The sequence below is a fragment of the Ciconia boyciana genome, chromosome 3, assembly GCF_034638445.1.
Source record: "Ciconia boyciana chromosome 3, ASM3463844v1, whole genome shotgun sequence".
NCBI lineage: Eukaryota > Metazoa > Chordata > Aves > Ciconiiformes > Ciconiidae > Ciconia > Ciconia boyciana.
The window spans coordinates 85,181,614-85,194,752 of NC_132936.1; the positions used below are offsets into that span (position 1 = coordinate 85,181,614).

The window sequence follows — 13,139 nt, forward strand, 5'->3', positions numbered from 1 at the left end:
TATACATGAAGACTAACAAAACTTGGCAGATCCCCACCCACTAAAACAGCAGATACAACAAAACTCTCCAAAATATAATTAAAGCTGTGACATGGAAAGATCCTCATTCAAGATACAATTGTGTTGAGTATGGAAAGTCAAGAAGTGTACATGATAAGCAGCAAAAAATAACATAAAGCTACTACAAAATAGTACACTGTGCTTAGCTGTTTAGTAGACACACTAACCACTGCATGTGAAAAGGTGTTGTTCTCAACAAAAAAACCCTCACTTATATATGCTATCACATGTACTCAGAAAAAACTAATTGTGTCCTGGTAATAAAGTTAATTGGTTAAATTTAAGTATTAGTCTACCAAACCACCTGTTTCACCTAGAAAGGGGATGTGCCAGACATGAAAGCAATATTTCTGCCTCTACAATTCTGCCTGAAGAACGGGAAGCTTTAAGGTTCGATTTTGCTTCAAGTTATTCAAATCAAGTTTCTCCTCTAGGAGGAATAATCCTGGTTTTATCAGCTGGCTGGTTAGCTAAATATTTTGACACAGGTCAGAAACACTAGGTAGTTCTTCATTCATCTGGCATTAAAATGAAAATACACATGGGCATTCATGCATGAAAAGTTAGTTTAAAATATTAATGAAAGACTGACAAAGTGGCAAAAGCAAGACTGCAAAACCTCCTACAATTTACCTATGATAGAAAAGTCTACAAGCACTGGGTGATTTCATGTAACAATCATTGTTGAGCACATGCTGAAGAGTCGTGTAAATATGATCTAAAACCAGAAACAACCTTGCCATTTTTTTATGCCTTTCCTATAAATGATCCTTTGCCTTTTTGTTTTAAGACATGAGTATCCAATTGTGCAAAAAAAAGTCAGAACTTCAGAGTTAGGGAATATAGTGGCAAAAGAAAAATATTAAGTTTCAGCAATGCATCAGGTAGTAATATTGTGCCATGCAGACAACCACTTTTAAGCCAGCACATCCACTATTAAAAAAACCCCTCAATTTTGAATCATCAAATACTTTGGACATCATTAAGACCACAGCGCAGAAGCTGAACTATAAAGACAGCCTTCCTCCTCAGTCATACTGCCTCTTGCTTTCTTTCCCTTTGGCCCTGCGCCTTTCTTACTCTTGGCTGCACAGTTTGAGTTTCAGTCTGTTGAGAGGTGCAGGGTCTTCTGCTCAACAGCAAGAATCTTAGAAGCAGAAGAATTGAGTTTGAATATACTCGAAAGATAGGCTTTATTTCCTGGATGAAAGCATTCACCATTCTGCAAAACCTGAGCGCTGTCCCATAGGTTTGCCACACTTTTGAATTAAAGTAACTGTAACAATGCTACTTCGTGCTTCAGTGTTCCTTCCTTTCTTTTTTTAAGCATGCCTTCCAGATCAGTTTTATACTTCAAGGCCCAAACTACAATGCAAGAACAGAAGTGTGGGAGGGTGAAGAACTTTCTGCTAAATGCAGAACAAGCTGGATAAATACAGAAACAACTAAGTGCTAGTTAGAAACTGGAGTTAGTCTTTCTGGACTCTTGCTGGCTATATGTGGCATGTAGGCATCTAGATCCCACTGAAGACAACAATGCAGGTACTTTGGTCTCATCCTTTACTTTTTCCTATAATTGTTGGGTTTCATTTACATTGCCAACAGTTCCAGATGTTTTATGATAAGTGACTACTGTGTATGCAAAACAAATCAATCTGTGGTTAAACCTTTACATAAGGCAACTTCAAAAGATAGTATTAGCTTGGGTCTGAGAACTACTGAGGACAGAGCAAATAAAACATAAAATGGGACATTGAACAGGGTGTCATGGAAAAGTGATAATAGTCAAGATACAGATTTTGACACAAGCTTGGTGAAGCAAAACTTGAAAAAGAATAAAGACCCCAATAAGACAATACACAGTTTGTTCCAGAGAGGAACCAAATTAACATACATCCTCCAATTCCCAAATTGTATTTCTGGTCCAACTTTCAAGAACTATAAAACTTTACCTCCTAACACACACCGGAAACCATCCCCACGATAACCTGCCTTACACTGGCAGCTGAAGGACCCAGGAGTGTTGTAGCAGAAAGCATCTGGATGACAGTGGCCCTGTTCACATTCATCTACATCTGTAAAATAAATGATCCATCTCAGATAACTGTTCCTCCTCATGGACAAATCAGGGTGATGAATTAAAGTGCAAACCTGCTGTATTACTTTCAGGCTCCTATTTTAGGATATCTGATTAGAATTATAGACCTTTGGAATAACATCTATACAGAAATGCAAAGGAGAAAAAAAAAAAAGCATGCATGTATTTTAGATTCTGGCTCTCAGCAAATCCCTGCACTCTGCTATTCTGATAGGTAACTAGCATTGTTAACTCGCACAGTATTTCAGAAATATATGCCCTTGTTTCTCAAGGAAAAGACTTAACACAGCAAGAGAAGTAGGATTTGGCCAGCAAGGTTTCCAACATGTAGTTAGGTAAAGCTACTCCCCCATTGCACTCCGATTAACATGAAACAGAATATAACTTTTTGTCCAGGTTTTGGCTGAGATAGAGTTAATTTTCTTCACAGTAGCTAATACAGTGCTGTGTTCTGAATTTAGCATGAGAATAATGTTGATAACACACTAGTGTTTTAGTTGTTGCTAAGTGGTGTTTATACTAGTCAAGGCCTTTTCAGCTTCCCATGCTCTGCCAGGTGCACAAGAAGCTGGGAGGGGACACAGCTGGGACAGCTGACCCAAACTGACCAAAGGGCTATTCCATACCGTATGGCATCATGCTCAGCATATAAAGCTGGGGAAGAAGAAGGAAGGGGGGGATGTTTGGAGCGATGGCATTTGTCTTCCCAAGTAACCGTTACATGTGATGGAGCCCTGCTTTCCTGGAGATGGCTGAACACCTGCCTGCCCATGGGAAGTAGTGAATGAATTCCTTGTTTTACTTTGCTTGTGTGCGCGGCTTTTGCTTTATCTATTAAACTGTCTTTATCTCAACCCTCGAGTTTTCTCACTTTTCCGATTCTCTCCCCCATCCCACTGGGGGGGTGGAGTGAGCGAGTGGCTGTGTGGTGATGCTTAGTTGCTGGCTGATGTTAAACCATGACAACTACTGCAATTTTTGCATTTACCTCATCTTGGACCTTCTGTAGCTCAAATATTGAAGAGTGAATTCAAAAGTAAGGGGAGGAAGGGACAAAAGCTTAAGGCAATGCCTGCCTGAGGGACTTAAACTATAACATTTCCTACTTTAAATCACAAGTAACTATAGGACATTGCAATGACCAGCTAAGTTGTGCAATAAAGAGTGTAAAAAACACAAAACAAATGGCGTTACTCACCCTCACAGGCACGCCCATCTCCGGAGAAGCCAGGGAGGCATGTGCAGATGTAGGTGGACCCTCCGGTGAACACACACTGAGCGCGCTGAGGAATGTCACAACTGTGTGTGCCTGTCTGGCAATGGTTTACGACGTATTCAACAGCTGCAGGTTAGATGTACAAGAGAGGAGATGCAAATTTGAACCTTCCTCCGCAAAGTCTGAAGCTCATAACAAGTTTATAGGGAGAGAAGAACAGCTGTGAAAGCATACAGAAGAGAAAGGAAACAAGGAAACTGAGTTTTTTGTTTTGGGGGTCGGGATTTTTTTTTTGCCAAGATCTCCCCTTTCACTACTGTTAAATCTTACTAACGTTTCACAAGGAACTGATCGTCCTCAGCACCTCATAGATGTTTGTTAATATAGAACAGGGCAGAAAGGCCACCACAGTGACAGATCCTAATATCCACAACAGTTTTGTTTATAAAAAGGAGTCCTGGATGAAGAAATGTAAGGCATCCTGCAGAGGTACCTCACATGTTAGCTAAGTGGCCAGTTCACTGCACTGGGAATTATTAAATATCCCGCTACGCTAACCTAGCACTGACCCAAGGCTGTCGTCACTTGGCAACAGATAGGAGCTGTGACTCACTCAATAGAAGAAAAACACATTTGTCAACTATTGGAGAGATTTTTTGACCAACAGTGGAAGCTGGGACCAGTCCTGCAGCTTTTCATAACTTTCTCATCATTGACAGCAGTGATTCTGAAGGCATTGTACTGCTTTACACACAAATTATTTCCGGTAGTTGCTGGAGCCCCACCTATGCTTACCTGTTATGTCAGAGAAGAGGAAAGGAAACCATGGTATTTAAAACAGGAAGAGGCAAAATACTAAAAAAATTTGGGGCCCAGAAATACACGAGTTTGCAGTGTGTACATCTAGGAACAGACTTCCAGCTGCTGTAGCAGAGTCTCCACTGAGGGTTTCTTTACACAGTTCTTATGAGGAGTTGACAGAGGACCAAGACGAGACTGTACAATGCTCCTTTCATATATGGAAACTACCACAGTATCGGCGGGGAAATAACAAAAATCTGCCATCAGACCCATATCTGAAAACAGACATTTTTTCCATTTCTCTGGAGGAGATGACATCATTGTTAGAATCATTTAGATTTGTTCTGTTTGTTGAAGTAAATTTTAGATTACAAAATAATCTATTCAGAACTGCATTATAAGATTTGGAGTCGGAGCTCAAAGGGAGTCCCCAGGTCCTCCTATTCCTCAGCCTACAAATAGGAGAACAGGATTTATTTGCAACTCTCTTCTAAAGCAACCAAGTGAGTCACACAGCTGGTATCAAAAAGCTGCAGTTCCAGAAAAGCTGAGTCAGAGCTGGTATCCCAGAGCAAACTGCAACAGCACAAAGAGGGTAGTTGTTGCCCCTTCTGGGGTTCAAGTTGTCATGGGTTATAAAACCCTCCCCTGTGGAAAGGGGAACAAGATTACCATGACATTTATTTTCAATCTGTTGGGAAACTAGAGTTCATCTTTCTTCTCTTCAGTCTTAAAGATGCAAAGTTTGGTTTTGATTGAAGGAAGGGATCAAACTGAAGTCCTTCAAGCTAAGCAAGGAATTACTTAGCACTTGTTAGAAGTGTGACACATCAGCTTCATGGGAAAGTGGTAGAGTGAGGCCAGTGAGGTCATGGCTGGAGGGAAGAAGGTTCCCTTTCAGGTCCAAGTGACAAAAGGGCAGTGGTGGACATAATGGAAAGAACAAAGCCGCTCTTCCACATCTCACCCTATCCCTTCCAGTGTCCTGGTAGGAGAAGTTGCTTTTTCCAACTGCTCTGCAACTAAGGGAGACTTAGGGTGCACTGTGAGCAGACGTGAACGGTAATTCTTACTGGAGGAGAGAAATGAGGCTTGAGATGGACTGTAATACACAGCATGCCATGTCACACACTTCAGGGAAGTAATGCAACTTTCTGCTGTAAGATGAAGGCTTCTCTGTCTTAACTGAAGAACAGTCTTGGCTATAATGAGGAAAGACCTGAATGCATTAGCTGATCAAAGGATAACTAAACTTGCACCACAAAGCAGTCACGACAGAAGCAAATGTAATCCTCAGCTCTTATCAGTTATTTCCAAAAGAAACAGGAACTGGTCCAACCACACTGGAAGAGCGTGTATAGGTTTTGTCAGTACAGAATTACTGTCAGGTTGCAAACAAAGACAAAAATTCTAACTAAAAAAAATAATCTATATCCAACCTGACAGTTGCAGCTCTAGCAGTAGAGTCATTACCCCTCTTCTATCTGCCATTTGTAGATTATTTTTTTTTTATTTAGCTTTTGATATTTGCAATTTAAATGACACCCAAAAGAATCAGCTTAATGTTCAAGGGTAAAGCTCATGGTTTTTCTTTCTATACAGAAAATTCACTTTCAATACACATCCCACACAATCATCTTGCAATTCTTCCAGCTACCAAATGGAATTTCTACAACTTTAGTGAAAAACAGAGCAAGAAGGAAAAAATATCCCTTGTTAGGACAACCTTAGTCTAGCAAATATAGATTAACTCAGGCTTCCTCCAGAAAAAAGATTTTAAATTAAATAAAAATAACTAATTCAGTGACAACTAATGAATTTGAAGTTTTAATGGTCCATTAACAAACCAGCTAGAATTCCTCCAAATCTCAAAGATTTTAACAGTGAAATGATCTGTAGTTATAATTCCTTTTCAGCATGACTAACTATCCCTTCAGAATAAGCCTGCAATAGCCAAGACACACCGGTTTAGACCTGCGCACTGCCTGATCCAAGGGATGAATCTGTAACTAAAATCTAATCTGTTAAATCTAATTCTGGATTAAATATAAGAAAGAAACAAAACCCAAACCCCCAAAAATCCAAAGCATGGGACTACAGAAAATGCAGGAAATGCCCTACCTCATCTTGAAAGTGAGATGCTGTGAAATACCAGCAAATTAATAACTGCTCACTTTAATTTTTCTTCTTTTACAAATTTGAATTTTACTTCCATGTGAAATCTACCGCTAAATAATGGTACAGAAAGGACTGAAGCATTCAATAATCATTTCAACTTTCTATTTGGAAACACTCTGAATGGGGAATTTTTATGAGATGAAAACAAAGTACTTTAGGCAACTTCTTTGGTCACCTAATGGACAGTAATCACTAACTGCAGCCTGAACTCCTAAATTCAACTCACATTAGAAGTCAGCGCAGATCCCAGAAGCTCTGTCTCTGTGAGATGAATCACAGCCTGAAAGCTGGTGGGCAGTGCTTTTAAGAAATGTGAAACTCACCAACACAAGTCCGCCCGTCTGCTGCAAACTGGTATCCTTCAACACACTCACAGCGATAGGTTCCTGGCTGGTTATTGCAGACTGCATTGCTGCCACATAGAGCTGGTTGCTCTGAACATTCATCAACATCTAGAATATTATAACGATTCCAGTTATTACAAAGATGCATTTAATACTGATGCCAGAAAAACAGAAACAGTGCAACTGTTGAATAATAGCAGGCTTGTGTATTTAAACCACATCTTGGATAGACCATACCTCCTAAGAGATATTAGTAACCTGAAAATAAGTTTTCAGGTAACTGTGTCCTCAGCTAATCTGCACCAAAAAAAACCCAGAGGAGGTTCTATAATGGAGTAATAAGGGGAAGGGACAGGATATCAGAGAGGAAGGAGGAGCCACTGAGAAAGAAAATGCAGCCTATAAGGTGATCAGAAGCAGTGATGACTACTGGGGGAGCATGAACTTTAGGAAAGACTTCCCCTTTCATTATCCGTATATATCTCTAATCCACTGCTGCTCAACTCACAGCACCAGAGGACTGCAAGGGACAGTGTGATGCTGCTGTTTTCATCTGCAAGTTGATTTAAGCGTTGGAGTGGGGGAGAGGGTTGTGTTTTAGGTTTTTTTATTAAACAACTCAGTTAACTAATAGGGATGATGCATATTTCATTAATATGCTTTCACCTCTTGAAAACAAGTATTTGTGCTGTGATTTGTTTATAAAACAAAACCCAAATACATTAAGAATACAGAGCTGTATGGAGCTGGGAAGTAAAAGTCTCCTTGAACAGAATGGATTTTCAAAGCAGATCTTGAAAAAGATGTTTTCCACATATCTGTGCTCTGTACGCATGTGCATAGGCCATTCCTCATCTCCTTCAAGAACTTTTAACCTAGTTGACTCATTTTAACCAGAACTTGCATTACAGTAAATTTCTCACAGCTAAGTTCCCACAGGTTTTATGAAAAGACAAACTGGGTAGGAAAGAAGCGTTGCAAGCTAGCAAAACTTACCCAAGTTTGACTCTTCAGGACAGTCAAACTTGCTTACTTTAATTACTGAGCTGTCAGCTATCCCAGCATCCCTCTAACCTATCTTTCCCAAAACCAGCCCCTCAGGACAGTTTGTTTTGCTGGAATGGCTCGTCCTGAGGGTCAATACATTCCAAGCAAAACAAATTCTACATTAGCTGTCATTTTGTAATGAAAGTTTTCTGATACCATAACAAACTTTTCCATCTCCATGGAAGCCAACTGAACATTCACAGAAGAAACGATTTCCAGTTCCTGGACGACATATCGCATTGGTGTCACAGTTATGGGTACCGGTGTAGCAAGGATTCCGGTTAATATCAGCAGAACCATCTGACAAGAGAAACCATATTTAGCCATGATGACTCTATCCAAGTAACAGTGCTCAGATAAGGCCCAGAAGGAGGTTGCTTGTAGTGCACATGAAACAAGGAAAGAGAATACTTTTTGCACCAGGAAGAAGGGGACTTGCAGGTGATATGCAGGACATGAATCTCAGACACAACAATAGCACCTGTATTCCTTGTCACTCCTGCAAAGGACTGCTGAGATAAAAAACAGAGAAGCCACAAAAACCTCTCTAAAGACCAAGACTGACAAAGATAAATGCATCTTCCAGCCACTGACACTAGACCGAAAATGCAATTCTTAACAGCTTGGTTTGTTCATTTTAATTACACACCAAAACTTTATCTTTGTAGCAAACAAAAGCGAGCACAGTCTTTTCTTGTACTCATCTGGTGTGCATTTTCAAATTGCTCCTTTGCTTTTTTTCTGATTTTAATGCAAACAGACAAACTTGGACAGCTCATCCAAAAAAATACACTTCATAGGCTGCCTACCTTCCAAAGATAAAATGCCATGTTTCAAAATAAATTATAGAAACTAGCTGTTTCAATGGCAAGTCTTATTCCCCTCTTTCGCCCTTTGCTCTGACAATACGAAAAAACTCATTAATAGAGGAACTATAAATTAGGTAAAGATAAATGATACACTCCATGTATCTGAGCAGCAATAGATTCAAGGTGGTATGTTGAGAGTATTTCAAGGAATTTGACACAAACTCCCCTGAATTTCAAGAGGAGATAACAACTTAAATACTCTTCCCCAAGTGAAAATACAAACTTTCAACAGTCCCATTTCTCTTCTTAATTGACGGACCCAGACTTCTACTGGCTAATGCAATTAATTAATATAACTCATTAATTTAACCCAGCTAAGGCAGGCTAAAAAAACATAGAAGCCTGCTCTTAATTACTCACAAAAGAGAAAAAGAAAGATCTCAAATTCATACATACCACTGATTGGGCCGATGGAATTACTCATTGCATATCGCAGAATCTGCTCATCTCGGTTGTACAGGACAAATACACTGTCCACTGAGAGCTGCTGAGTAGCAGAAGCAGCATGGTGAGAGTCACCATGAATGCATTCATCAAACGAGATGGTCTGTCGCCACTGATAGGCACCCGTGTACGTGGAAGCAACCCCATCCCTTTCTGGCTCTGTCACTGTGTACTCCCTGGTCGACGACGAAGTGATCACTGCAACATGGCAACAATGGCAACAAACATGCTGATCAGAACAGACAGCAAAAATACTCTGCTATCTGTAGACTTGGGATACAGGCTGAGTAGCGTGAACAGAAATTTCAAAGGCAAGAAACTATGAAAGTGGATGTATTTCCATGCAAAGGAATAGGCACTTGACTAGGCTTACCTCTGTTCTCAGATATCACAGCCTTGAGGAATGGTCATATAATTTATCTTGACATATTTTAAAATGTAACTTTACTTTGTGGGTTACCAGGTAAAGAAAGGAAAATTCAACTCAAGAAACTCAGAGGTTTCTTTAGATGAATTTACGTAATGGATCTATCAGCTAAGAAGGACAAGAGCCACCTCACCAGCACCAAACTACACCCATTGTGGTCTATTGCCCTTGGATTTTGACAAAGTCCTGAAGAAGATGCATGCCTGAGAGCTCTTGTATGCTTCACAACAGTTTTCTGTATTGTGAACAATTGTGACCAAAAGTCTTCAAAGCAGATCTCGGCTTGCAGGTCCTCCCACCAACAGAAAGCTCCTCAGAACTCCACTATTCTTCATATGGACACCAGAAGACACCTGTATCAATCCACTTGCAACAGTTGCCAAAAGCTGGATTTCTGCTAAATAATGATCTATCAGGTATGCCATAGGACAGCAGAAGAATAACTATTTGAGTACTGGTAAATCAAACACAGCCTGAAGGATGCCTCCTTCCAGCCCCTGACTTTTCCTCCATGGGGATAGCATTTCTGCCAAGAAGGCAGGCATTCTACGGAGCACACGCTACCCAAACAACTCCTCCGAAACTCTGAAGTTGTTCAGCACAAAGCGGAAGCTTCCTGCTGCCTCCCGCTCCTCCTCCTCCTAGTCCATAACAACAGGCAAAGCAGCAAGAGGGGTTCATCGCTGGCTACCAAAGCCAGACATTAGCAGATATAAAACAGTGATGATGCAACTACACCTTTTTCAGCTATCTCTAGCAATCAAAGTGCACTCTCGGAGCAAAGTGTACTCTCTCCAGTATTCATGCACCTGGGTGCACCACAGGCTGCTTCCTCTTCACTGCTCTTTGACATCTGGGCTGGCTGGCCAGCAGCAACACTCCAACCTCACTTTGGTTTTGCTGTGTTGAAACACCCATAATTTTATGCAGGAAGAGGAAAGCAAAAGAAGGGAGATTCCCCTTTAAATAGTGAAATGAAGAAAGGCTCTCTTACCAAATCTCAAAGTCTGAGATAAGGAACAGAGAGAGAGCAGAGAAGTACTGAAGAGACGATGGAGGAAACTGATAAGGGAATTAAGAGGCTCCTAATTTTCTGGTCAGTTGTTCAAATTCAGCTCAAATAATACTGACAAATGCTTCTTACTAACACGAGGCACAGTCATTGCAATGCAGTTTACATGACACATATTGGTAAATAACTGGTTTGCACAGTCTCATCGGACAAGACCAAAGCCCACTTAATGACATTACCACAAAAAGGTATACACCAGTACAGCTCTACTGAAGACCCATGGACCCTACAAAAAGGTTTGCAACTTGTTACGACTGCCATCAGCAGCATAAAAATAAGGCCTATGGAAAGGGAAATTGAGAGTGTTTTGCAAACATCAGTTCAGAGAAAGTTAAACTCACTTTTTTTTTTTTTCAATAAAAAGATTGGAAATATTTGCATTGTCTCACTCAAAATCCACCTTCTGCTGGGACATATTCCAAAGAGGCAAAAGGCAACTTTCTATAAATTGAAGGGTTCTAAGTACATTCGCTAAGAAGGGAATAAAGTAATGTTTTTCAGATTGTCTTGCTCTCTGCTCTGAGAAATGTGCACTTTCTTATAATTTCATTCTTAGGTAACCTTACCAGAACTAGAAGTGTGATAGAGTTCAGTGTATGGTTCTATATGGACTGACGCGCCAGATGGGATCTCAGGTATTCTGCCCTCCATTTCTGTGCTGATGGTAAGATGACCATGCTCATCAATTCCACTGAATTTCTGCTTTATAACCAGCTTCTCATTGTTGCCAAGAAAAGTTACTTCAGTTTGCCGTGTAAACTCGCCACCTAAAGAAACAGTATTAGTTAAACCGTTTAACAGTGGTTTCTGAATCCTTCTATTCAAAGTATTGCTTCTAGTAGACAAAATACAAATTACTACTTTCTGCAAACTTTGATGCAGCATAATTGCTAATGTTTTGGGTTTCTACAGAAGTAACTTTCAGAGGTGTACTGATACTATCCTTGGATACAAGGAAACTATCTTTTCTCAAGCACTGAGCATGCTAAATTGCAAGTAAGCCTGAAGAAGCAGGTTTTTTTAAGTTAAAAAAAGTTCCAACAAAGCTAATAATGGTAGGCCTTATCCTACCGGTTAAAATGGCAAAGGAGTTGTACATTTTAGAGAAAACCTCCATTAAGAATACAGGGAGTTAAAAAATTTTTTAAAAAAACCAGTACATCTGTTTCCAAATCAAAACCAAGTGAAATGTATGTTGTAAATTCCAGAACAAACTTCAAACACACAAAATCCAAGAAAACCCCAAAACAAAACGTTATGTTCAACTAAATTCATAGTACAGGGCTGTAAAGGATAAAATTTTAAAGAGAAACACATGTTCTCCTAGAACAGATTGGATCTACAGCTTGAATTCATGTGCACAACCAACCAGATTTGGCCTCAGACTCTCATGAAAAGCTGTAACTGTGAACTGAGGTTTCCCTCAAATAAATTAACAGAATCGTTTGCATCTCATGCAGGAATTGCTTCTGTTAAGAATTTCAGACCTTCATGAGGTCAGATTTTCATTTCTCTTTTGCTCCGTTGGTACAATCAGTCAATTAACACGTTAGACCTCTTGCACATGTAGGGGCAGGTTTTTTCAGTAGCTCTGTACACTCTAGTATCAAAAATCTCATCCTTTTAAATAATCTCTTTCTTCCAGGAACTGGCCAAGCCATTCTTCCTTCTAACAGACTTATGTGCTTGTGCACTAACAGTAAATTAAAAAGCCCAATATCTATACACTGTAAACAAGAAAAATTGTGAGAAGTTTGATTACAAAGCAATCAATTTGCAGCTCAGAATAAACATGTTTTCATCCTATATTGCTTCTAAATACACATTTCTTTTCTCTCAAGACAGAGGAAAGCATAGCACAGTTTTTGAACGTTATTTTAATTGAGAAGTTACCAGTAACACTGAATCCATTTTTATATCCTTGCTGTTCCACAGCAAACATCCATCCTATGACACCTCCAATAGAGGCAAGAGGCAGTAACGAATACCCCAAAGTCTCTGGGATTGTGCTGATAGCAGTGTAGGCACGCCCTTGGTTCATCACAACATAGGAGTGGAGATCAGTGTTCTCGAATATAACTGGAATGGGGTTATCTCCTACAAAGATTCTTCCTTTGACCTTCCCATTGACTCTCTGAGGAGAACCTGGCAAATCAATACAATGCATCAGAACAAAACAACGGTTCTCACATACTCTCCAAGGAACGTGTTCAGAGCGTTCACTACTTCAAAGATATTAGTGTTGAAATAAATGGCAAACAAATGCTCACAGAATTCAACAGGAAACTGCCTACAAACAGTGTGTTAATTTGCTTACATACATACATGTGTGTTGTCATTATACAGATGACTAAGTCGCCAAAATTGCCTGAAGAGATGCCCTTTATCCTAATTAACAATTTTGTCTGCAAGGATAACTCCATAAACAGACTAAGCTGTTACAGTCTCTCTGACCGTAAGTGGCATACAGAAACTTCTTTTGAAGATCACACTTCATATCAATACCTACTGAATGTAAATTTGTTCATTCCCTATTAGAAGGCTAAAACCATTAGGTGTTAGAATAATTGACCTATTATTCTA

The 13,139-nt window shown here is 39.8% G+C and overlaps 1 protein-coding gene across 2 annotated transcripts in view; it reads right to left on the reverse strand.

Moving 5' to 3' along the window:
- The window catches only part of NID1 (nidogen 1), a 49,043-nt gene that overhangs the window by 23,460 nt on the left and 12,444 nt on the right, over positions 1-13,139 (reverse strand). Inside the window, exons 6-12 of one of the 2 annotated variants that reach the window (XM_072856407.1) lie at positions 12,450-12,701; positions 11,123-11,323; positions 9,010-9,255; positions 7,901-8,044; positions 6,677-6,805; positions 3,357-3,500; positions 2,013-2,135 (exon numbers count right to left, since the gene is read on the reverse strand). In XM_072856407.1, the coding sequence (XP_072712508.1) occupies positions 2,013-2,135; positions 3,357-3,500; positions 6,677-6,805; positions 7,901-8,044; positions 9,010-9,255; positions 11,123-11,323; positions 12,450-12,701 (1,239 nt within the window). The remainder of the gene's footprint in view (positions 1-2,012; positions 2,136-3,356; positions 3,501-6,676; positions 6,806-7,900; positions 8,045-9,009; positions 9,256-11,122; positions 11,324-12,449; positions 12,702-13,139) is intronic. The other variant, XM_072856408.1, reaches the window with a different exon arrangement.